This window comes from Tympanuchus pallidicinctus, unplaced genomic scaffold, assembly GCF_026119805.1.
Source record: "Tympanuchus pallidicinctus isolate F22 unplaced genomic scaffold, pur_lepc_1.0 scaffold31, whole genome shotgun sequence".
In the NCBI taxonomy this organism is placed as follows: domain Eukaryota; kingdom Metazoa; phylum Chordata; class Aves; order Galliformes; family Phasianidae; genus Tympanuchus; species Tympanuchus pallidicinctus.
In genome coordinates, this window is record NW_026294749.1 from 13,750,428 (window position 1) to 13,776,728 (window position 26,301).

At 38.8% G+C, this 26,301-nt stretch overlaps 1 protein-coding gene across 5 annotated transcripts in view; it reads right to left on the minus strand.

Annotated features, from left to right (window-relative positions):
- TPPP (tubulin polymerization promoting protein) overlaps nt 1–26,301 on the minus strand; it is an 89,614-nt gene that overhangs the window by 26,239 nt on the left and 37,074 nt on the right. For all 5 annotated transcript variants that reach the window (XM_052697713.1, XM_052697714.1, XM_052697710.1 and 2 more), the window contains 2 exons: nt 23,972–24,286; nt 4,431–4,584 (listed from right to left, as the gene is read on the minus strand). In XM_052697713.1, the coding sequence (XP_052553673.1) occupies nt 4,431–4,584; nt 23,972–24,282 (465 nt within the window). In that variant the 5' untranslated portion in view covers nt 24,283–24,286. The remainder of the gene's footprint in view (nt 1–4,430; nt 4,585–23,971; nt 24,287–26,301) is intronic.

The window sequence follows — 26,301 nt, forward strand, 5'->3', positions numbered from 1 at the left end:
CAGCACCCTTGTATGTAACCCATCTTGTCCGACAGACTTTTAAGGTCTAATTGCTGAACAGATTCCTAATTCCATCTTCTTCTACTGTGGTTACTATTTCAAGCCAGGGACCCATGAACCCCAAAGGTTAGGCCCTACCAGTCAAAACTGAGGCAAAAAAAAAGCGTTGAGCATCTCCATCTTTTCCATGTCCCTTGTCACTAGATCCCCATCCCTACCAATCAACACATGCTCTTACTTTTGCTAATGACACACGTAACAGAAAGTTCTTAATTGCTCGTCAGCGCTCTTTGCGGCCTCAGCTCCAGCTGAACTTCGGCCTACTTCATCATGCTCCCAATACATAATCCATATACATAATACAATACCGTATAGCCTCTCCCTCCTTCCACCTTCTGTACACTTCCTTTCTTTGTGTGAGCTCAGTCACAATCTCCACATTCATCCTTAAATAAGTGGTTGGAGAGTTGCAGCCAGAGTGTTTTTCAACAAATCTATGTTCAGGTGGAGGCAAGTGCCAAGTCATGTCCCTCAGGCGTCCATCTTGGGAGCAGGAGTTTTCAACATCTTTATCAAAAACACAGGTAGTAGAATCGAGCAGTATGTCCTCAGTAGGCTTGCTGATGACACCAAGATAAGTGATGCAGTTGACACAACAGAAGGAATGGATGAGATCCAATGGGAGCTGGACAAGCTTAAAAAGTGGTCCCACGTGAAAACTGAATGAGGTTCAACAAGGTCAAGTGAAAGGTGCTGCACCTGAGTTGGGGCAATCCCAGACGTGTGTTCAGGAAAAGTCACTGGGAGCAGCCCCACAGAGAAGGGCTTGGAATTCCTGTTGAACATATGCCAGCAGTGTGCTGTCACAGGCCAGAAGGCTCACCGTATCCTGGACTGCGGCAAAATAGGAGGGCTAACAGGACAAGGGAGGAAATTGTCCTCCCCCTACTCTGCCCTTTGAAAGTCCACCTGGAATACCACACACATTGCCAGCACAAGATGTGGAGCTGTTGGAGTGGGGCCAGAGGAGGACCACAAAGATGACCAGAGCAGTGGAGCTCCAGTGAACAAAGGCTGAGGCAGCTGGACTTGTTCAGCCTGAGGAAAAAATGACTCTAGGGAAGATCTCATTGCAGCCTTCTAATACTTAGAGGGAGCTCATAAAAAGGAGGGAGACTGACTTTTTAGATGGTCTTACAGTAATAGGACAAGAGCAAATGGTTTTAAACTAAAAGAGGGGACATTTAAACTAGATATTAGGAGGAAGTTCTCTACTCAGAGACCAGTAAGGCACTGGAACACACTGCTCAGCAAAGCTGTAAATGCCAATCCCCTGACATGTTCAAAGTCAGGTTCATCTGCTCCCCACGCAATATGATCAAATGGGTAGTAACTGTCCAATGCAAGAGGTTTTGGAATTAGATGATCTTTGAGATCCCTTCCCACCTAAGACATTCTATAATTCTGTGTTATTAACTAATTCTTCTTTCTGGTTGTGCACTGCATATTCAACTGAGCATCTCCACAAATGGTTGATCACTGTCTCAATTTTTATTTTTTTTTTTCCATTTTAGAATAAGTCATTTAGATTGCCTACTCCCAGACATTTTGGCATGGCTGATAACAACTTTGAATGCCAAGGCACAGGTTTGTGAGGTTTTCTACAGCTGCCTAAAGAAGGCTTTGTCTTTCTCCTCTGCTCGATCAGTAGGTCTGTAGTTCACACCTACTACAACATCACCTGTGTTGGTCTGTTCTCTTCACACACAAGCACTCTACTCATTTGTCATCTGACCTAAGCCAGATCCCCATGCAGTCAGGCTACGGCTTCATATTGAGCACAAGTCCTCTTCCCCTTTTTCCCAACCATCTTTTCTGAAGATCCTCCATTCATCCTTCATAACACTCTAGTCAGAAGAGCTTCCACTATGCTTCCAGAACTCCAATGACATCATAGTTCTGCAACTGTGGAAACTTATAATTTGTCCTGCTTGCTCTCCATGCTAGGTGCTTTCCTGCACAGATATCTGAGACATATCACAAGTTCTGCTTCATTTACAGAACAGTGAGACCATCCTCTGTCAAGTTTATTACTCAGGCACACCTGTTCTGACTCTTACGGCTTTGCCTCTTCAGGTTATGGTAACTCTACAGTTTAACACTCTCCTCAGTAGATGCATCTCCGCTGCCTGCAAGTAGCTATTAGTCTTTTCACCTTTTTGCAAGCACTAAATTCAGGATCAGCTGACACTGACAGGTATTGTTCACCCTCACCACTGTTCAGGGCATCATAACTACCCCGAAACTGGAAATCTGGAGGTGCAGCAAATCCACAAGATTCTAAGAAGTCACAAGCCTTTGCCATCTTTACAGTCTCTCTCCATTTGCCTCAGTGTCCAAATGGAGACCAGAGATGAGCAGTGTTCTTCAGGGATTAGTGCTGGGACCAGTGCTATTTAATATCTTTATGGGCAACATCGGCATACAGATCATGTACACCCTCAGCAAGTTTGCTGAGCACATCAAGCTGAGTGGTGCGGTTGACTTCTTAGAGGGAAGGGATGCCATCCAGAAGAACCTGAACAGACTGGAGAGAGGTGTGACCATGCCAACCTCATGAAGTTCAACAAGAACGAGTGCAAGGTCTTGCACCTGAGTTAGAGCAATCCCAACCACAAATATGCACTAGGTGGAGAATGTCTTGAGAGCAGCTCTGAGGAGAAAGATTTGGGGGTGTTAGTTGATGAAAGATTCAACATGAGCCAGCAATGTGCATATGCAGCCCAGAAGGCTAACTGTATCCTTGGTTGCACCAAAAGAAGTGTAACCAACAGGTTAAGGGAGGTGATTCTGTCCCTCTACTCTCCTCTCTGGAATAGTGTCCAGTTCTGAGGTCCACAAGACATAAGGCTGTTGGAGTGAGTCTAGAGGAGGGCTACAAATATGATCAGAGGGCTGGAGTTGCTCCCCTACAGGGACAGGGTGAGAGAATTGGTGGTCTTAAGCCTGGACAAAAGAAGGCTCCAGGGGGACCTTACAAACAACCTTTTAGTACCTGAAGGGGGCTACAGGAAAGCCAGGGATAAACCTTCTATAAGGGCACGTTGCAACAGGACAAGGAGAAATGGCTTTAAACTGGATGAGGGTATATATAGACTAGATATTAAGAAGAAGCTCTTTACTGTGAGTGCTGAGACACTGGGACAGGTTGCCCAGAGATCCTGTGGATGCCCCCTTCCTGAAGGTGTTCAAGGTCATCCTGGGTGGAGCTTTGAGCAATCCAGTCTTGTGGGAGACGTCCCTGCCTGTAGCAGGGGAGGTTGGAACTAGATGATCTTAAAGGTCTCTTCCAGCCTAAACCATTCTATGACTTCAGTACCCAAGTGCTGAAATGCAGAAAACAAAGGAGTCAGAAGTGTATATTCATTTAGGCCTCACCATTCAGAGGAAGTAAATATGCACAGTTCAGAGGAGAACCCCTTGAAAGAAAAACAAGTTATTCTGATGAATTAAAATGACCCAAGGAGAAAAAGAAGGTCCATCATTAAGTATCAAAACTACCCCTTATTTCAAATGGAGCACAAGAGCAATAGGATGAAGTCCTGTAGAAACCTAACCAACTATACAACTCAAAAGAGATTTCTCCACTTGACATTTTCACTGCTCATTTGTGCAAAACCAGTTTCAGGAAAGATTATTTGCTGACTAAACTCAGGGAGACAACTAACTTTGAGCAGCTGAACTAGACTGAAAGGACTATTCAAGATCATAGTGAACAATCCAGTATCTACTGAATTAAGTACAAAGTAAAAGCTTGTCCAACCTGAACATTTAGAAGGATAACCAAACCTATGTACATCAGGTTTAAAACTTATTTTATTAATGTTAGTAGACTTATCAAAGTTTACATGCCAAACAGAAAAAGACAACAAAACAAACAGAGAGAAAAGAAACCAAAGACTAGACCAAATGATAATTATTTCTGGATTTCTGGTTTTCTGGGATTAACGTGGTTGACTTTAAGGTCGTTTTTGTTTTGTTTTGTTTTTACTTAATTTTTCTTGATATTTCACCATCAACTACCATCAACATAGAACTGTTTAACGAGGTTCTGAATTTACTTTTTTATTTGGATACAGCACTCTTCATAAACATTTGTGTTTCAACCAGAGTAGAGCTCTCCTTGATTTTTTCTGATCACCACGTGGTACTACAACTCCCAGCAGTAGCAATGACAGTGCCATACACACCACAGCACAATAATCTCGCACTGCATAATCTTTGTTTTCACTCTGCTCAGTACAGCTGTTGCCCCCAGGCTCAGAGACACACTGACTTGGATTTGGGCTGCAGAGGGAAACAGGTGAGTATAAAGCTAGGATAGAACAAAAGACAGCTAAAATAATCCATCCATTAGAACAGTAACATACCGTTACTCCAGATATAATTGGTGCTTTTCCTTCAATTAGTTTATATATTTCTTGAATTGCTTCCTCATCACTTTTTTCTTTAAATCGCTTCTTGGAGAGTTCCTGAAGAGCTTCTTTAAATTGTTCAAAACTAATAGTTCTAGAAGACTTTCCCCTGCCAAAACATACAGAAATTTAAAGAAATTATAAGAGAACACAACAAACACCCCAAGAATAGCAGAATATTCTTAGTTTACCACAGGGAATGAGAGAAAATCTAGCAGAAAAGAAAGAGCCATTTGCACCATTTCTCAGCTCACTAAAACATCACTTTCTTTTTCATAAACATCAGTAGGATAACACTGAAATAATCCCACAGGTGTCAGTTCAGAAATAAAGAGGAACTAGAGGAAAGACTAGCAAGCTATCAGAACGTCTGTAGCTTAAAGAAAGACACTGATTGTCTGTAGATCTGTATCCATAAAAAAAAAAAAAATAAATTAAAAAAAAATAAAGAAGCATCTTTGGTGAGTTTTTGTTTTTATTTTTTTTTTTAATTCCTTAGCTGTCAAGAGGATGGGATCAGCTCTTTTCAGTGGTGCCCAGCAACAGGACAAGGGGCAATGGGCACAAAGTAGAACACATGATGCTCCATCTGAACACAAGGTATTAATATAATACCTTTAATTATATAAACTTCTTTACGTTGAGGGTGATAAACCACTGGAACAAACTCCCCAGACAGGTTGTGAAGCTTCCCTTGGAGAACTTGCCTGGATGCTTTCCTATGCAGTCTACTGTAGGGAATCCACTTTAGCAGGGAGGTTGGATTAGATGATCTCCAGAGGACCCTTCTAACCCCTATGATTCTGTAATTCTTTGAATAACAGTTCATGTCACTTTATTCACAGGTTCAACGTGTTCTCAATCAAATTTAAAATAGCAATTGGTGTTACCCATGCTAGTGTACCATTAGAAAGCTTAAAAATCCTCTTTTATCAGAGACAAATTTTGTAGTGATTAATTTGCATACAGTCCCTGTTTGCCTTCTAACCATCACCTTTGTAAAACATTCACATTCATGGAAAAAAATACAACAGTCTTACAAAGCCCCCAGAAATTCAGAGCTGAAGATTTCCTGTTGTATTCACCAATGGGAAGCCCATATTCCCACACTGGTAAGTATTTGCTTAGGTTTTGTTCCAAAGGAAAGAATTTTGCTAAAACAACTTCCCCTATTTAGTAAATTACAGACTCCCTGATCTTCAAATGAATTTACACATTAAAATTTATGCATTAGTTTTAAGCTAAAATTCAGCAGGTCAAATAGAAAAATTTCCAAAAAGATGTTTTGACTGACACTAAAAATGGTACTAATTAAGGCTACAGCAGAGTAATAGATGATTTTTTGATTTAGGAAACCCTTGAAGTCAAATCCACGTTGCTGGGAAGCATGCTACTACATCAGATTTGTTTGCAGCCTAAGCATTTATTTTATGTCAATTTGGACAGCATCTCTACCAAATACGCAAAAAAATAAAAAACCCAGATAATCCTTTTAGCAGTGACAGCTGTTTATCAAGAAGTAAACGATGGATGCAAGCATAGAGAAAGCATGCACTGGCAACAGAGAATTCAAGCTTGAAAAAGTACAAATTTAATTCAAATTCAACTGTCACAAAAAGTCACAGCCCAGAGTGAGTCAGATGTTTTTTCTTTCTTTTCTAATTTCATTTCAGACATACTCAGGGGTCAAATTGCATTCAAACACGATACTGACTCCACTAACAAAAGGGAAAAGGAAGATTTCACAGTTTAAGACGCCAACAGTTCAGAAATAAATCCTATGTCAATTAACACAAAGTGAAGCCTCGTTTTTTTCTTTTTTTTAAATAAAAAAGAAAAATTATTTATTTACAACAAAATGCACAACCCTTTATATAACAGTTCACTGCTGGTGGAGCTGTGTTGGAGATGAAAGACACATGTAGCAAACCCCTACTATCAGTACTACCAATTCTAGGCAAAAATAAACTGTATATTTTGATCAAATTCTGCTTTCTGCAAGCACTTGTCTGTTTCAAGTGAAGTCCGTTCTGGATTATCTCATGGAATTAGCTAGTAAAAGAACACAGTGACAGTGGAAACAAAGAATACAATCCAACATTTCATTAATCAGAAAAAACACACTGCACACAGTGCAATTAACTGCTTGGAATTCATCCAGAACTCTCATTAATAGGATTAACATCCTTCTGATGATGATACATGTTCAAGAACTTCTAACTAGCTCAAGAGGTCAAGACTTCGTATTCGTGTACCTCTTACTTAGAAAAAGACTACATTGGCAATCACCACAAAGCTTCAGCATAAGGCCACACTAAGGCTCTTGTTCAGTAAAGATTCAAAGCCAAATCCACCACGAAGACCTTTCACATGCAACTTTCTGTATCACAGATGTTACCTGGAAGTCAACAATCAGAACTGCTACAGCTTAACCTGGATCACCAATCAGGAACACCTTAGGAAACTCCCAGAAGTGAATTTTTATGCTCACAACAATTCCTTCCTAAAGGCACTCTATTCAGGTGTACTATTTTTGTTGCCTTTTTGTTGCTTGTTTTGTTGCCTGCTCCCTCCCTACCTTCCTTTATAATCCCATTCACAGTTTGGGGTTTGCACTTCAAAGGCAGAAGTTTTTGAAATGTAAAGGGCAGGGGAAGATAAAGTTCAGAAAGGAATGGAAAATATTAACAATAGAGGGCATGTGGAAAAAGAAAGCTTTCATGAAAACACAAGCATCATAAAAGTGGTCTCTGCAATGAAAAGTGAAAAATATGTACAAAAGGGAGACTAATAATATAATTTTTTTAAGCCTTGTGCTTAACTATGAGACAAAGACACCTTTAGGTATAGGAAAGATAAGCCCCAGCATTCTATTCTAAGCTACACTTCCTATAACAAACAGAATTATTCAAATGCATCACCCTTCACTGGAGGAAAGCATATCCATGGTACACATTAAATTTCTTTCTAACTGCCCCTACATTTGGGAACAGACCAATGGTATTAAGAAAAATGTCTGGAAGGTGCCCTTTATTCTCCCTTTCTTGATCGATCTCTCCACATGTGACCACTAGATTCTGAAATAAAGTTTTAATTCCTCAGTTTGTTTTTGAAGTCCAGGTTCATATACCACGGAATCACAGAACGGCCTGGGTTGCAAAGGAGCTCCATGCTCACCCAGTTCCAACCCCCTGCTGTGTGCAGGTCACCAACCAGCAGCCCAGCAACCAGAGCCACATCCAGCCTGGCCTTGAATGCCTGCAGGGATGGGGCATCCACAGCCTCCTTGGGCAACCTGTTCCAGTGCCTCACCACCCTCTGGGGGAAAAACTTCCTCCTAATATCCAACCTAAACCTCCCCTGTCTCAGTTTAAAACCATTCCCCTTGTCCTATCACTGTCCACCCTCACAAACAGCCATTCCCCCTCCTTCCGTTCAAGCACTGGAAGGCCACCATGAGGTCTTCAATAGGTTTTCATGAGCCCACTTCTCCAGCCTGTCAGGTCTCTCTGGATGGCTTCCCTTCCCTCCAGTGCATCGACTCTACCACTCAGTTTGGTGTCTCATGTAAAACAATTATCAGTTCCAAGCCTGGACATTAGTGTAACAAACATAAAATACAAAAGATCAAGCACCGGCCCAAAGCAAGTTGTAATAGCAAATGTCACAATATTTATTTGGAAATGTTATTACTAACATTGTCACAGGACAACAAGATTAGTCCAGAGTAATGTGAGAATTTACTGCTGCAAATTAATACTTCTATACTATTCTACATTATTTGGACCTGCATACTGTTTGAACTAACAAGTGACTACTAGAAATTACACTCTGTATAACCCACACACAAAATTCTCAACCAGTATCAGAAATCTATCTGCAGTAACACTATTTCAGTTAGCTGTTACTACAGCAGTCTCCAATTTAACAGTTTTCTGTCTAAATCTCTAATCTACAAAAAGTCATCCCATACCACTTGCTAATCATGTTTCATTTTTCTTAGATTCAAAAGGGGAAAGGATGGTGTAGAAACAGTGAAAGAAGCTTCTAGTCTTGCTATCGTGCCAGGAAGGACTACAGCATTATAAACTAATTGGCACTGTTTAGTGTTGGCAGTTGTCACCTGACTAGAAAGTTTGGGTCTGTGGAATATGGAAAGTCTGACATAGGTCTGGAGGCAGCATAATTACAGATGGAAGTACAACGAATGTTTCTGAATAAACTCTTTTTCAATGAATTTTGTTCCTAAGGTTTACTTACTCCAAATTCACCGACTTGCATGTGTCAGCCAATTCAGATGTCACTAAAAATGTGACCACATTCTCCCCTGTAAATCTGAGTACCTTAATACTCCCCATACTTATGCCCTTCCCAAAGAAGATAAAAATGAAGGATTGCTCTGGTAACAGAATGCCCAAATGGCTTATCTGTCACAGTTTCTAACTTACTGGCATGGTAATTTTAATTGAACAAGTTCTAATGTGCCACTCCTGCTCTCACATTCTTCTAAGTTATTCCTCCATTAAGAATTAATATCTAAATAATCCAAATTAATCATGTAATGGTATCACATTCAATAGCAAACTTTACAACTCCAGCCAAAAATCTTCATCAATAAACATCTACCAGAACTATTCCCTAAATCCTAACAAAACCAAATGTGTTGATAACATTCACAGCAGACTACAAGACATGCCTTTTCCTCAAATCTCTAGTGAATGAGATTTTCTAACAAAACTCAGATTTCAAACTTGGGCTGAATCTGCTCTATCCTTAAATAGAAAAACAAATCTGAACTTAGAAACATGAGAAATGTGGCTGCTTAACAAACAACACTGTAATGAGAGAGATAAAGAAACATGCTTCTTGTTTATTTCTCTTGTATTAAATTAGAAAAAACAGATGGATCTTGTTCAATTTGTCAGTAGAAATCTGCTAAAGTAAAACTCACTACAGCTGGAAACTCACTGATTTTCACGTGCCAACAGAATTTTCTATTTGCAAATACAACTACAGAGAGAGGGCAGAAGACACTGCCGTACAACTCCAGCAGGTTTTATGTACTGTAGTATTTAACAGCTTTAAAGAAAGGCAGCAGTAAAAGAACCAAGAGAAAATAAAACTTGAAGCATCACCCTGTATCAGGGACTCCCTCTCAATTAATGGGTAGAACTGGGATACTGAAATTGAACATCTGGATGATGACAGAAGCAGGATTCAACTGGCAAATTCTTAGGAAAGAAGATATCCTCCCAAAATATATCCTTGACAAAATGATCCTAGGAAGGATCTACAACAGAGATCTTCACCTAAGGTGGTGGGAACATTTGGAGTGGGGACATCTTTGAGCATACGGCTATTTAACAGAAATGAGTTCCCTTCAGAGGAAGATTAGAGCCAAACAAACAAGATGTCAAGACAACTTTTACAATTTTTCTACAGATATAACTTGCTTGGTTCTAGCAACCTGGCCCAATCACAAGTAAGGACCTAAAGGACCTAAGCTGAACAGGTTCACTTATCCCACAGTCATAGGGCAATGCCATTATCATTTTATTATCAAGGACAGCAAAACAACAAGCATGGCACAGAAAAAATGCAGTGAGATGGATTCTTTGCAATACAGTGATAGCAACATACAACTGATAGAAATCTCTCTGAAATCAAGGGGAGGGCAACAAGGACAGAAGAATACGTACCATTCATCCAGGAAGTAAACGCGGTAGTACCAATTCACCTCCAGGTAATAGTTGTCTCACTAGAGAATGAGACAAGTATAATACATCTAGATCCTTCTAAATACATGAAGATGTGACAAAATGTGAAGTGCTTTAAAAATCTGAAGCAAGAGGGCTTCAATAGTTCACTGCAGCACTAGTAGGTATCTTTGTCAGCACTGGAAACACAATAGAACTTGTGGATTTAGATAAAAGCTATTTACTAAGACAGAAGGGGAAAGAAGGAAACAAATATGCAATGATAACTCTCTCTCTCTCTCTCTCTATATATATGCAATGCAATTGTTCACCACCCAATGACTGATGCCCAGCTAACAGTACAACTGCCTGCTGACCAACATCCCACCAGCATTGCAAGTCTTCACCAACCACCAGCCACAATGCCCAGCAGCCCAAGCATCAGCTGCCCCACAGATGTACAGCCTCCAGTGTAATTTCACATGGTACGGACTAATTCCTTTCCCAATTCAGGCCACCTGCTCTGGCTCTACCCCACAACCTGCTGTCACACCATATCATAAAGCCAGTGGCTCTTCCCTGCTGCGTGGCACAGCCTGGCCCCAGGAGCCTTCTCATCAGCAACAAACAAAACATCAGTGCACAACTAACAGTTTTGGCTGAAACTAGGACAATATTCACCTTTTATTCCATACCATTTACACCCAACATTTTATCTCACATCCTGATTAATTACACAGGTGTCATTGCTATAGTCTGTGGGCCACTCCTCTAAATTGTCCACAGAGTTCATTTTGTCCATGACCAGGGTTGCATCTGCTATAACAGTCCAGAGCAGGAGAGATGATGTATGGTGCTGGTCTGACGCAAGTTCAAGTCAGTTCTGGTTTGGAAAAAAAGGTAGGAATTCATTCTAGTTTAATCTAGGAGATTTTTGCTGTAATAATGTTGATTATTGCCTCTTCTCACTCAATACCAATACTTCTTGAGATAAACACTGGACTTCCCCAACTTTATGCATAGTGATGAAGTGAAACCAGGACAAATGGGAATGAAGAGGGAGAGAGGAAAAAGAAAATTACTTGGCAAAAACATGCAGTAGGTAAAAGCTTCAAAAGGAAAACACTCTAAAACAAGTAAAAGAGATGAATAGAGATTAATTCAAGGAGGATGAAATGAAGAAAAATTTGAAACAGAAAGTACATCTGATTGTAAAGATAGGGATTGGAAGAACAGACAAAATTAGCTAAAAAGAGTAATGGGTTGGGTTTTGGTTGTTGTTTTTTTTTTTCAGTTTAAGAGAATAAAGATAGTGCTGCATCTGTCTATTTAAGGATACACATCTATGTAGATCTAGCTACTAATAAAAAAATCTTCTAAGCAAGTATTATACAAAGAAAAGAGATTTTCTGATTGTGAATCCTTGAACTCTACTCAAGGAATGCAGAAACTTTACCCACACAAAACAGACAAGTCTAAAACATACAAACTTCATCACAAACATACTATTATCCTTGACACACTGTCTACTTCTGGGCAAGAATCTAATAAAAGATATGAAACCAACAGAGTTATTCAGGTACATAAAAACCTATTATTTGCATACATGAAAGACAGGCACAGTTTCTCAGCATGACTCAGGGGAAAGTTAACTGCCAAGGGACACAGACCAAGTGGTAGCAGAAGCAGCTTATCAAAGTACAGAATGATTCAGGATACAGCCTTAAAATAACAACAAACAAACCAAAAAGACAAAAAGAGACACCCTAGAAACAGGCCTTGATCCCATATACTAGAAAACAAACTAGTGCTGAAGCAGGAAGACAGGGCCTAAGAATTGCCCTGCAGATATTCCAGTTTCTTATTCAGAGAGTTGAGTTTATTCAAAGCTCTCTTTCATTCTTGCCATCTTACGGATATTCACTATACTGAGAACACACCCATGGATCACAAAGGATGAAGGCAGAAACTTCTTAACTGCAACTGCATTGCCCTAGTATTTGAGAACTGCCAGGGACATCTCTGGTCACATGTGAAATACAAAGATCCATGATGATGATGATGTCACAGAGCTCATTAAGTCTGCCTCATAAAAGTAAAAGAAAGCAGTTTGAGACAGATGAATATTTAATTACAGTTATCAGTATCTAATGATCTCAGTCAACAATCTTCCCCAGACTACGACAAGCTTACACAACCTAGTGATAAGAAGCTCTTTCCTATTACAGCACATCACACAAACAGCACATCCTCTTTTAACGAGCGGAAGATTACATAGCCACTATAGCTTCAAAAGTTTCTTGCTATTGAAGTGCAGAGCCTTATGACAAAAGAATTACAGCTGACACAGCAAAGAATCAACATTATCTGTACTTTCTTTTAGAGTTGAGCAATGCACGCATACTCATTGCCTGATGACTAAGGAAAAGTAGGAGACTGTACAAACCATCAGTCTCGAGCTCACCAACCATCCCATGTGAATGGACATACTCCTGTCACAGGAAAATAACAGCAGATAGGTTTACTTTGATTCAGACTCTGCTGTATTAAAATGTTTGATTAAAAGGGAGAGCAGTTTACATTCAGTGAAAATACGCTCCATAGAAGCACCTAGCCTAGCATCAAGCAAGGGCACCAATCCATAGGCAAATATCCACTAAGTAATAGAGAACGCATTTGACTCCAAGCAAATAGTCCAAATGAATTAAACAAAACTAAGCACTGAATATAAAAGTAATACATACAAAAATAATGTAGTATTATTGAATACAAGAAGGATCACAAAGATTTCACATTAATAACAATTTTATGGAACTTCTGTCATATTATTTATTAACCTGAATTTAAGTACATAAAAATCAGGGATAAAAGATACCAAGGATAATGAACTGCATTGTTAGCACCAGCATCTTCTGGATTTTGGCTCACAGTAACCTTCTTTATGCTGTCTCTTCATATGTAACGTTTATGTTTTGACTGCGCTGACATTCAAGTAAGACAAGTTACCTTTGACGAGAGCAGTCAACCAATTCCAAGAACACCGTGTGGCACTTCAAAGAGGAGAGGAAAAAAACCAAGACTCCAAAGCAGAAATCACATATTTGAAAGAAACAGTGCTATTGTTATTAATGAAACTCAACAGAGAAAGAAGTTTCTCACTAAGGACTAGATGGTGCATGATTATGTGATACCACATCTTATTTCATTGAGAAATAAATAAGAAATAATCAAACAATTACATGAACTCAAAAAAAAAATGGTATTATTAAATGACTTAACATTGTAAGCTCTTAATTCATTAAGTCTCAAGACACGAGAGCTTAAATTAAGGTTTCATTAAGACCTTCAAAGTAAACCATCATGCAGGTAAAGAGAATAAGAACCAAATCTAACTCATTCTTGTGCAACAAAAGTGAATATCCAAGATTCTTTCCTAGCAACATATCCAAATGCCTGTCTTCTCTCAATTTTTCCTTAAAATTTCATTAAAAGAAACTTTATTGTGCTACCAATTTTCCTGGAATATTTTCTTGTTTTCCTCAAGTTTTTGTGCTTTTTCAAGCAAAAAGCCTAGTTCCATCTTTTTACAAGGTCTAGCCTTACAAGAGGTTTTTAAAATTATCAGTAGGATCTTTATTTCTACAAAAACAGTATTTTTCAAGTGTTTGGCCAATTCACTTGATGGCAAGGTGATGGGTGGGTGGGTGGGTGTTACAGAGATGTGTTTTTAAATCACCACAAAATTCAAGTAAAATTACAATTGCAATTTGAACATTTTATTGTTCTTACTGCATTCCAGACATTCTTCCCTGTTTGCAATGATGTCTTTGACAAAATTCCCACTCTAGTTCAGAAAATACTGCTCAGATTAAGAAAAAAAAAAAAAAAACCCTCACCAAATGAAGAAAATGAAAATAAAGGGAAAAGAACACAAAAAGCATGCTTTAATTCACATTCACCTGTTCACTCAGGCACTGGAGCTATTTTTTAAGTGATCATACCACCAAGATAAAATAAGTTTACTCACATTTCATGGTCAAGTAATTTGACAGACTTTGTTTTGTGCATTATTTTTGTTTTTTGTTTTTGTCGTTGTTTGTTTTACACAGAAAAAGATATAGTTAATACTATACATTAAAGTTCTTCTTTTTAAAACATAATTGAAACATTAAACAACACAGGAAAATGATGCTATGGAAGCCAGAGCATCAGTCTCATCTAACCTGAGGTAGGCTTTGCCTTTAGAGCTTAATGACACAGGGTTTAAAAACCAACAGATTTTTATAAGCTTGTGCAAATTAGAAAATATCGTTACCAGATAGCTATAAAACAGCAACACTCCAATTTTTAAAAGGATTTCATCATGTTAAATCTTATATAAGCATAAGAGCAATTTCCGATTCCAATGAAAGCACAAAACCAGTGAAATCTACTGAAGAGTAAGATATGCTCATGTAAGTAAGAGTGCATGGATGTTGCGTTGTTGTAACAAGTCAGAAGACAGAAGCAGAAAACCTAGATATACATTTATTTGTAGATACATTTTTTGCTGGACATATGAGAGAATGGTAATACTGAAAATAAACAACTGGCTTTAACTGAAAGCATAAGCTCAGGCTTTGGGAATCATTGGCTGTGGATAGAAAAAGAGAGGTGTGAATCAAGAACAATATATCAGGCAGGGGAAGAAAAACTAAACAGTGGCAGTCCATTTGCAGAGGTCTTATGCAGAAAAACCCACGATGAACCTATCAGACATAATCAACTGCCCAGAGCTAACCATATGCTTCAAGAAAGGAGGCTTCAGAGAGAAGGTATACACACAGTAGAAATACCCCAATTTCTCTCTCCAACAAAACAAGATAAATAACCTAAAATAAGGAAGGTCACATGAAAGCTCTGGGGAGAAGAACAAACCTGCCAACCTTCCCCACCATAGGAGTAATCCATTTAGATTTGAATTTCCATACATCTCCAATGTTCACAAACCCTTCCCTGCTCCCCAATTCCCTCTTGTCTTCATGTGTTCTAAAACAGCAGTAAGTGACTTAAATTTACTGATGTAATTTTTCTGCATTGCCAGCAGCCATTCCCATTTTACAGAACAGAAATCAACGGAACAGGCAGACTAAGGCCAAAGAAGTCTCTCAAATTGTTTACAATTAAAGTAGAAGAATATTTTAACAGATATCCAACAGAAATCATCTGAAAACAACGGCATTGTTTGAAAACAGGAAACCTACAGACATCTAGATGTGCAAATATTGCTTTGGCCACAATAGATTTTTCTTTTTTATTAAGCATACATTTGAAATCTAGATCATGGGTGTTTCAATACGTTATCCAAAGCAAGAACATTTCTTAAAGCATTGTTCAATTAGCTACGAGCTGGTAGAATCATCAAGTTACTCCAAGCAGGAACAAACCTGATTTGCTTACTCCAAGCAAATGCACCCAAAAAAATAATAATAATAAAATGAAATTTAAAAATTGTGCCTATCATTCAGAAAAAAAAACAGAATGAGAAAAATAGGAAATGAGAAACAAAATAGGAAATAAACTAAAGAGGTGGTTTAAGACTTATTTTCAAAGTCATCGAGAATGCCTTTACTCAAACATTTGTTCAGTCCTCTTCATATGACAAAATAAAAGTTAAAGGTAATCCATAACCAAATTCAAACTTTCTCAAGTAGTCTTCAAATTCTCTATTCCTCTTGTGATTATTTGGCAGACAATTTCTAGTTCAGATTATATAGCAGTCATCTAGAATGTATGCAAACATAGGTTTAAAAATGTTTTAGTTGATGAACACAAAATTTTTTGAAGACCATTTATTGTATAATTGCAAGCAGGTAAGAAATGCTGAAACTTGATTCTCTAAGGTTTGGTGTTTGAAGAAATGTCAGAAGACAAATTCTGTGTTGAGGGCTCAGTTTTGCTCAGTTCACTTTTCTTAATAGCTTCAGTGTGACCTTATCTCAGAAAAAGAATGGGGAAAACACAAACACATTGAGATATTTTTAATGGAACAAGTTAACCTGAAACTGAAGCATAACGAAAGAACAGCTCAATACAAACAGACTAACACTCTACATTTTTCAGAAAGCAGATGCTGCACTGTGGTGACAATAAAAAGAAAAAAAAAAAACCAGCCTAGCACACTAAATCCATACATATTCCTATAACATTGCTGCTTTCACCCAGATCAGTGAATAAACACGACCAATTCCATTCTCTAGGTTGAATAGTCCTAGGTCCCTTTGGCTTTTCCTTGCAGGAGAAATGCTCTAGTCCCCTCATCCTCACTGTGGCATTTCAGTATGTCCACGTCACTCTTGTACTGCAGAGCCCAGAACTGGACATAGTACTGCCACTGTGGCCTCACCAGGGCCAGAGGGAAGACCTCTCAACTTGCTGCTAACACTACACCTAATGCAGCCCAGGATACGCTTGCAGCCTTCTTTTCAGCACAGACAAACTAGTTGGCCCATACTCAACTTGGTGTCCACCAGAACAAGTGAGCACCAGGGCCTTTAATGCAGATCTGCTTTCCAGTTCATTGGTCCATGGCATATATTAGTGGGTTGCTACTTCTCAAATGCAGGATTTTGTACTTTTGCTTGCTAAGCTGCTTGAGACTTCCGTAAGCACATTTCTCCATTCTGTCAAGGTCCCTCTAGATGGTAGCATGACCCTCTAGAGTATTAGCCACTCTTTCCAGTTTTGTACCACCTGCAGACTTTCTCAGGGTACACTCCTCCCCATCATCCATATCATTAATAAATATGTGGAACAGGACTGGGTCCTGTATTCATCCTGTATTCATCCATCAGCTCAACTGATGATCACCCTCTGGGCCCAGATTTTCAGCCAGTTTTTGATCCTCCTCAGCGCACACATTCAGCTCCTACATTAACAGCTTGTTTACAAGGACCATACAGGAGACAGTGTTTCAAAGGCCTTATAGAGACAGACAAAGTCCAATGCTCTGCCCTTAACTACCAGGCTAGACATTTCACTGTAGGAGTCTTTCAAGTTGGTCGAGCTGACTTCTCCTAATGATATTCCTGTTGTTCGCATGCTTGGAAATGGCTTCCAGGATCAGCTGCTTGATTACCTTCCCCAGAAAGGAGGTGAAGCTAGTTACATACCTCCTTTTGAAGTCAGGAGTAACATTTGTTGTATTCTAATCCTCATGCACTTCTCACCAAACTGCCACAGTCAAAGACTGAGAACAGCTTAGCCGAATGCGTCTGCCTATTCTCTCCAAACTCATGAGTTCATCCCATTACAGCACACAGAATGAAGTGCATCCAGTTTCCTCAAGTATTCCCAGACCTGATTCTCTTTTACCGACAGTATATCTTCATTGCTCCAGTTTATCTCTCTGGCCTCCCCTTCCAGTCCAGCTATCATTGTTTCTTTAACTTTCATACTTATCTATCAACTTACTGTTGAGGTCTAACCCAGCAGATAGCTCAGCATCACAAGCCTTTCACGCACTCCCCTTGCCCCCATTGAGATGGGGAGATAAAAAAAAAAAAAGAAAAAGAAAAAAAAAAAAAGTAGTGAAACTTGTAGGCTAAGAAAGCTATTTACTAAGACAGAAAAGGAAGAGAGAAATAATGGTAATGATAAGAACATACATATTTACAGAGCAAGTGATGTGCAAGCAACTGTTTATCACCCGCAGACTGATGCTCAGACAATCCACAAGCAGCAGCAACCCCTCCAGCAAACTGTTTATGGTTTATAGTTTTTCCCATGATGTGATATTGTATGGAATATCCCTTTGGGCAGTTTAGGTCAGCTGTCGTGGTTCTATCCCCTCCCAGCTTCTTGTGCTCCTCTCAAGCCCCCATGCTGGCAAAATACTATGAGAAGCCTTGGCTCTGCACAGCATTGCTCAGCAACAAACACTGGAGTGCTACTGTAAACTGACAAGCAAAAGGGTTAACATCCCAAATACTTGCTAGAAAAATAAAGGACAACCATCACACTAACACAAGAGTGGTTGGAGAAGAGGACCTTGCAAAGGCAAGACAGCACTTTTCCAAGCTGACGTCCTTATCTTCTGAGACTATGCAGATCTGTTAAGCAGTAACAGACAGAGGGTGACGGAGAGATGCAGCAAATTCTACCTGGGCACTAAGGTCAACTAGTGGTTACTTCAGCAGGGGGTGGATGAGGCCCCCTGCAGTTCTTCCAACCCAATGAACCAATTCCAAATATACAGTAGACTAAGCATAATGAAAATCAAAATAGGTTTAATTAACTTCTTCTAATACTATAAATTATCCTGGGGAAAATGATTGGATAAGACAGTCAGCAGTGTAGTCACCACTCCATCTGTCTCACAGCAGAGACCCTCACTGCTGCAGACCTGAACATACTTTTTTTGTTAAACACAGACTGTACCAGATAACGAGTCCAAGCTGCCATCTCCTCTACAGATCTTCACTTCAGAGGCTTCTCATATCAATCCCACGTTGCTCTGGGTCTTGCAAATCAAGTAACATCTCAGTTCTCAGTGTTGTCAGTTCCCTTCAAAAGCTCAACAAACAACACTCCACACTGAGTGACAAACACCTTAAATATAAGGAAACGTACAAATCCAGTGTTAACTGGTATACTGTAATGAGTATACCTGGATCCTGTATAATGAACTCCAATCAGTAAACAGAGATCTTGTTTTCTTACACTGATTTCTCAGATGTGGTGAATGAACTGCTACCATGCCACTTTACGTCTGTCGCTGGCTGATAGAAAAACAAAACATCCTTGTTATGAAATAAAAACTACCAGTCCTATCTTTTGCACAGAATAAATTACACAGCCACTATCAGCACAATTGCTTCAGTCATTAGTTTACTATCTTTTTTTAAACAGCGTTTTCAGCTGAAAGGCACAGAATAAAGATTCAAGACATCTGGGCCATGAAGCTAGTGCTGTCATGTGTCATGGGAGTCACAGCCTGGTGCCAAATATCACCATTGCTCTGCAGCTGCTGGTGCTCATGATCACAAATGGCACTAAGTGGTACAATGCTCTGCTGTGTCAGCAGAGATGAAGAGTCAAAGGAATTAATTCTTCTCATTAGATTATAGTGGCTTATTCCTCTTCTAGAGACTTGTACTTTTATGCCTGTTAAGAAATAGTCCAGAATACCTCAGGACGTACACACACCCACAGATAATAACAGAAAAGACTCACCTAACTTCTTGAGAATACATGATTTTTCTGGGCTTAGTGTCCAAACCTTCTCCTAAAAGGAGATCCAATTAGAAAGCCTTACTCACAATTCCCAGAAGACCTGCATTTCCCTGGAAGAGCAACAGCCCTCAGTCCAAACACAGAAAATTAAAGCTGTAATCTTTTAAACCCTCACAAGCTTAACAAAAGAAAAAAGTTAGAGATCTTGTACTTATGTCAGCTCTACTAACCCCAGCAAATTTTGGTTCATCTGTTATCATGAGATTGAAAGGCAAAGATCAGTTTATAGCAATGAGAACTGCAAAGAGCTAAACATTCCATTCACAATTTTGATCTAAAGCAACAAACACACTTACTGAGTCTGAATCACTGAGGCAAAAGGAAATGACAGTTAAAAAGGCAACAAAGGTGCACACACAAAAAGAAGACCATAATACAGCAGAATAATACAATTTGCAGGAGAAAAATGCATCTGCTGAAAGTTATGTTGCTGCATAGGCTTGGCCTGTTTGCAGCAGGATAGAGTTGATACAGATAAGTGATCACAAATTTTCTGGATTCAACAGGACCTCTATCTCAATTTTGCCATCAAAGGTTTAGAAGAATCCCTAGAAGCTTGAGCCACAATCACGAAAGGACTAACATTGTAAAACTGAAGTATTCACCATGATACTTAAGACTTAAACAGTTTGGTTGGTGTTCAGGGATAGGAAAAGTGTGATCCTTCTGGATTTCCAGAAAGCCAGAAAAACCATCAACTCTGATTGAGACACTGCAACGCTGGCTAAGCTGCAGGCTTGAACTTCCAGAGTCAGTCCAAAGAGTGAGAAAAAGGTTGTCTTCCAACACAGTAATGCTGGACCCCATACCAGTTTGAAAACTGTAAAGCACGTTGCCTATCTTGGCTGGACTGTCCTACCACACTCACCATACCATCTGGATCTTCCAACTGTGTGCGTCAACGAAGAATGGATTGCAGGGGCAACATTTTCCCAGCAATGATGTCAACATAGCAGCTGTGAAAGCACAGGTCGTCTCTGCTGGTGCAGACTTGCACAAGCACAGCACATACACTCTTGTTCTTTACTGGGAAAAATGCATAGCTAATAGTGGTGACTATGTTGAAAGACAGTGTTTTGTAGCTGACAATTTGCTCTATCAAATAGTGTCATACAGCACTCCTTGTATTTGTTGTAGTGTCTACGGAAATAAGTAGGAGGCACTACTTTTGGAGTATTGACAAATAAAGAAAATAGGCACACAATCTTGCCAGCTTCTTAGTGAAAACATCAACTTTAAGTCTTTCACAGTCTCATAGCAATGGTTAACTGCTGCTGAACTAAGTCCAGGCTGATCTCAGGTGGAAGCACTCCTGTAGAGACTTGACAGATCCAGAGTGTGGGAACTAGGCTAAACAGCTGACTCTGCAAGATGCACTAAATATAGAGTATGAGTGGAACTGTTCAGGGCACATGAAAATTGTTGTGAGGATTCTCCATGGGAACAAAAACTTCCTTTCTCGAAAAGATGGAGGAGTGTTTTCTGGCCTTCAGAATACATGGCTTCCTCAGCAACAAGAAAACATGTCAAAGCAACATAAGAAACTATTAATGGAATCTCAGAGGACAATTATGCTTTCATTTGATCTTTCACCAAAAATATTTTTAAAGGGTGGAGAGTATGGTATATTTGTAAAGCTTCTGTAGATTAAACAGCTTTCAATAACAATCCTGTATAGAACTGCAAAAATTTGTTTAAGATTTAACACATGGTAACATCAAAACAAACAAATGTTACCATGGAGACAACTACCTAAATAAATGCTCATAATGGATCCAAGCCCTGATGTCACCCAGGCCTGCCTGCAACCATAGCAACATGTCAGTATAAACAGAAATATTTTGATTTTTCTGTCTAATAATATCATAGAATTAACAGTTTTATGGCAGTGCTTAAAGCATTCTCTTGTAGTACTGAGTGATAACACTTCTAAAATAACAGCAGAGGCATTTATGTCGTGGCTATTACCATATTAACTACATACAACAAATGAAGTATGTGTATGGCATAGCTAACATACCACATTCCTGAGCGCAGTTGTTGACCTCAACAAAGAAATTTAAGTTCCTAGAACAACATGCCAGACTGCTGGTCAGAGATCAGTAACACCTATTATTAGATATTCTGCTTTCCTTAATACAAAAAACCCTCAAGTTCCTAGACTGTTGTGTTGTGCCTCTCAGTCTTGCAGGATTAACAAGAATGCAGACGCATTTTTCATACTAAATGCAGAACATTTATGTGCCCTTTTCCTGTGTCACCAATGAGATTGCTTTCTCTAAGGCAGTAAGATTCACTCAACCCATCTTGCAAGCACACTAAAAGAAGCATGACCAATAAACTTTTGCAACGCTGGAAGAGTTGCATAAAAGAAACAAGTCAGTTAATATACAAAAATTCCAAGAAAACAGGCAGTTGTTTCAGCTAGTGAAAGGATAACCATGGAATTCCCTCTCCCATGAAAACCATTTATTTCTAAATACTACTGCATATCCACAAGTTGCATGCCACTAAGCTCAGTATACCCAAAATGCATTACCACTCTTAACATGTCAAATACAAAGGACAGATGTCAATATACAATAATAAGTACTGGAAGTGGAAAAAAATTATTGGAGTAAGCTAAAACTAAGATATCTATATTAACCTCCACACTTTACCAGAAAGCCTGAGCTGAAGTTGTAAAAAAGTGAAATAATATTTCTGGTCCTGTCATTAAAACTTCAAAACCCAGTAATTTGTAAAATGTTTTCTTCTCATAGAATATAATTGCAACTTAACTTGTTTTCAAGTATAACAGTTAAGCTAAAATATTAAAAATAAATAAATAAAGCATCTGTAGCAGAACAATAAATCAATCCTGAGAAAGTTAGCAAGATGGCAAACAGGGACCTCATACTCAGAGACAGTACTTACTTTCTAGTATTCTGACAAAGCTTGCCATTGTCATTCACTACAGGCATTGCTGGCTAGAAAACAAACTCTGCTAAATGCACTCATTTCCCAGTCAAAGACCTGACAGAAAATTTGTTCGGCCAGACGCAACTGTAATCTTATGCAACAAAACTTTTCTTCTAGTATATGGACTGTGTTCCCTGGCCAACTTCCAGTAGCCACCAACACCATCCATCTCTATGGATGGCTATCAGAATCACAGGTCAAAGTCTGTCTTTGTGAGATAAGAGCAAAGCTGGTGAACATAAAAGCAGCAGGGTTTAGATACCCAAAAACTTAACTCTTTCATTTGGCATGAGAAAAGTACACTGCAGTTTCTGAGGTGCTGGAAACTCTTTTACAGTGTTTAATGTTTTCCATTCAACAAGGACACTAAAAAAAATAAAACAAAACGTGAATTGTCAAACAAAAACAACACAAAAACCACCCTTGTGCTCTGTTGGGAAATATTTCATTGTAAGATAAGCAAGGAGTTTATATACTGAGTAGACCTTTCTTGATGCACTCCAAATTTATTGTTAACCTTTAGCTTAGGTTAAATCTGAAACAAAAGAGAAAGAAAGGAAAAGCAGTTTTAAAATACATGATATATATGCAAATAAGAAAAGAGTAAGTAATAAACAAGGTAACTTGTTTAAGGTAACTGCAACAAATGCAAAAGTATTCCAACTGCTAAATAAAGGAGGGAGAGGGGAAAGATAGCATCTCTCTTCTGAAAATGTCCACTCAACAGCAGCCTGAGAAAATGCTGAACAGGCTCACTTCACAGAAGCAGACAAGAAACCCTGAGCTAAGCAGAGACTGCTGATCAATAGCAGTGTGATGCACTGATGTCCTTCTTCAGCTTTAAGTCTCTGCCACCTCACAATTGAATCCTGCATAATAGAACTGGATTCATTTTTCCCCTAGCAGGCATCACAACAGATACTTCTTTAAATCAGCTAATTATCACAGAGTCGCCCTATCATTAACTTGCCCAGACACCAATATGAGAAAGTAGTATCAAGATTTTATTATTTCCTGTAATGAAAGAGAATTGAAGTTGAGAAAAGCTAAAGAAATTCTAAAAATAAATGCCAGCATCATACATCATAAAGGAAAAAAAAAAAAACCAGTTTGGTGTGACCAGTACCCTGCACTTTAAATACAAGCAGCTGTTTTGCTGGATATAAAGACTATGCATGGAAAAAGACCTTAGTATATAACCCACCTTAGCCTCAGTTCTTTGAGGCTGAATTTTGTCAAGATTTAAGACTATATCCTGACTTCATTCAGATATTGTTCAGGAAACATTCACAGCACTTACTGTAGTTTAAAAAAGAAGTTTGATTAGGACATAAAGACAGATACAGGTTATTCCATCTCTCTGCACCGCATTACTCTTCAACACCTGCTATGCTGAAGTCAGTTTAATGTAGCAGGCAGAATCTGAATGCAGCAGCTTCACTGAGGAGCATTTAAAGAGACTGTGACAAAGGCATAGTGACTCAAAGTCCTTGAGGAATCAAATTTAGATGGTTATCCACAAAACATACTGGAGAGACAAAGAAACAATAGCAGAAAGGAACTTACTTGATTTTACTGAAGACAATGTCAACATCTGTGATTGTCACATTCTTCCCATCTATCACCTGACAGTCCTTACACAGCTTAGACCAGTTCTTCCCATGCATTTCTTTTCCTGTGGCTCTTGTATCACCATGGATAGCAAATTTTCTAAAGGCCTCTTCCAGAGCACTTATTTCTCCTGCCACAGCTCCCTCATGGGAGCTATTTGAATCACAGGATAATCGTTTTGCAGCTCGGTCCTTAGTTGGATCTGAAGGAGACCTTGGAGGAGTCTTATTTGCAGGTTTGGTCGGCTTTGCTTTATTGTCAGCCATTGTGCTACGAGGAAGAGGAAGATAAACTTTGTTACCTTAATTTGCAATAGAGTTTACTCTCTGTTAAACTACAGCCTACTGTCTGACATGTCATAACACAGGAGTAAGTGATCCATGAAGATCTAAGAACTCAGTGCCCTTCACTGAACAACTGAAGCAGGAAAATGACACTCCAAAACAGGGCACAAACCTAGTTTCACCATCTTTACAGCAGACAACAGGAGAACACTTACTCTTTGCTTCTTTTTTTAATGACAAGTTGAATTTTAATGACAACATGAATTCATCACAGTTGTTCTACTGACTTGAGTGTCTTCTACATTATAGGCATTACTATCCTTTTTTTTTTCCCAAAAAATAAAAAGTCCTTTATATATTTTATATATAAAATATAAAAGTCCCTTATACTCTAGCCTTTGGATTCCCCCTCCCCCCCCCTTTTTTTTTAATAATTGAAAAATGCAAAAATATTCATGCTTTAAAGAGACAACAACTAAGGAAGCCTCAGAAATACTTGGAAAAAACTCTCCAAAATTTCTCAAGTTCTTGCTCAGAGAATTATAGCCATAAAATTCCTTTAGAATTAACATGTCCAGAATGCAGGAGCACTGAGAAGGGACGTGCCTTCTGTCCATCCACTATTTGCTTGGGAAAAACCCTGAGAAGCCTATGGACAGGGTGCACCCTGTGCCTGTCCCAGTAACTACATCTGCTCACACACAGATCTGTGGTGCTGCTAGAAATTTTAATCCATAAATAAGTGCTGCAAGTATCAGAACTCTGGCAAATACTGGCATAAGAGCAAAAAAGCCCACCATACTTATCCTCCCCATCCTTCTGAAATCACAGCAGTACAAGGTAAAGTGGGTAACATATTCAACGACTGATAGGGATTTCTAGTTAACATTTAATTGTTGCATCGGATGGGAAATTTTAGCTTATATACTGTATTTTGATTACAAACTCATCAATAATGGAAACAATTTTAGACTTGTGCCTCTTCCAGTACTGCTTAGCCTCTGTTGCTTGAGCAACCAAGGCTTATTCTTTTCTGCACTTTGCAGAACCAGCCATAAATAGTTATTATGCACCAGTGATTAAGAATGAGGCCAACCAGCTCCTGAAGGAGAAACCTTCACATTCATAATCTCTAGCTGTAACTTGAAATGGTCAGACCAGACAAAATTCCATGATGAACTCTAGATCATCACACTTCAAGTTAGTCTTACACCTTACACACATAAAAAATAAAGTTCTGTAGCAATAACTCCAATATTCAATCCTGCTCCTTTAGACCTAATTCTCTTTTTTCAGAATATAATAGTGAAATAATTTCCTTGAACAGTCTATCTTAATTTAATCCCCAGCAAACTCTCATTATGATCTCTCCAATCTGGCAATGGTACATTCTAACTGGACCAGGGAAATTCCAGGGAATTCCATTTTTATCCTGACACCATCAACAACAACCACAAACCCATACTTCAGGAAGTATGATCAACTTATACTGACAAGAAAACTGCTGTGAAAATAGGAGAGACAACAGTCCGATGAGCATTCTGAATTTCTAGAGATGAGACTTTTAAAGCATCATTAGAAACAACTTTTTAATCAGAACTATACTAAAATGCCTTTGTCCTTCAAAATTGGACAAACGCAGCATGGCCAAAGCTGTACTGCATGTTCTGAATATGGTCAAGTAAATTTTTAAAAAATCTTGTTATATCTTAATCCTCTTTTGTTTACACTGCTTGCATAAGAACTGGAACAAATCAAACACCAAATTCAAAAATTAAGATGACTGAAATTTATTAAGTCTAACCTGAGATTTACATGTGTACCTATGAAATAATAAAAAGAAGTTCACTGGCCAAAAATTGAAAATTAGAAGCTCATTAAAAAGTTAAGCATTTAACCAACTCCCATTTCTACTTCCTTTGTGCCCTACCTGTCCTGCAAAGAACAGTAATTTTACCTTAAACTCTTCCGAAAGTTCCCAGCAGTGAAACAACAATTAAT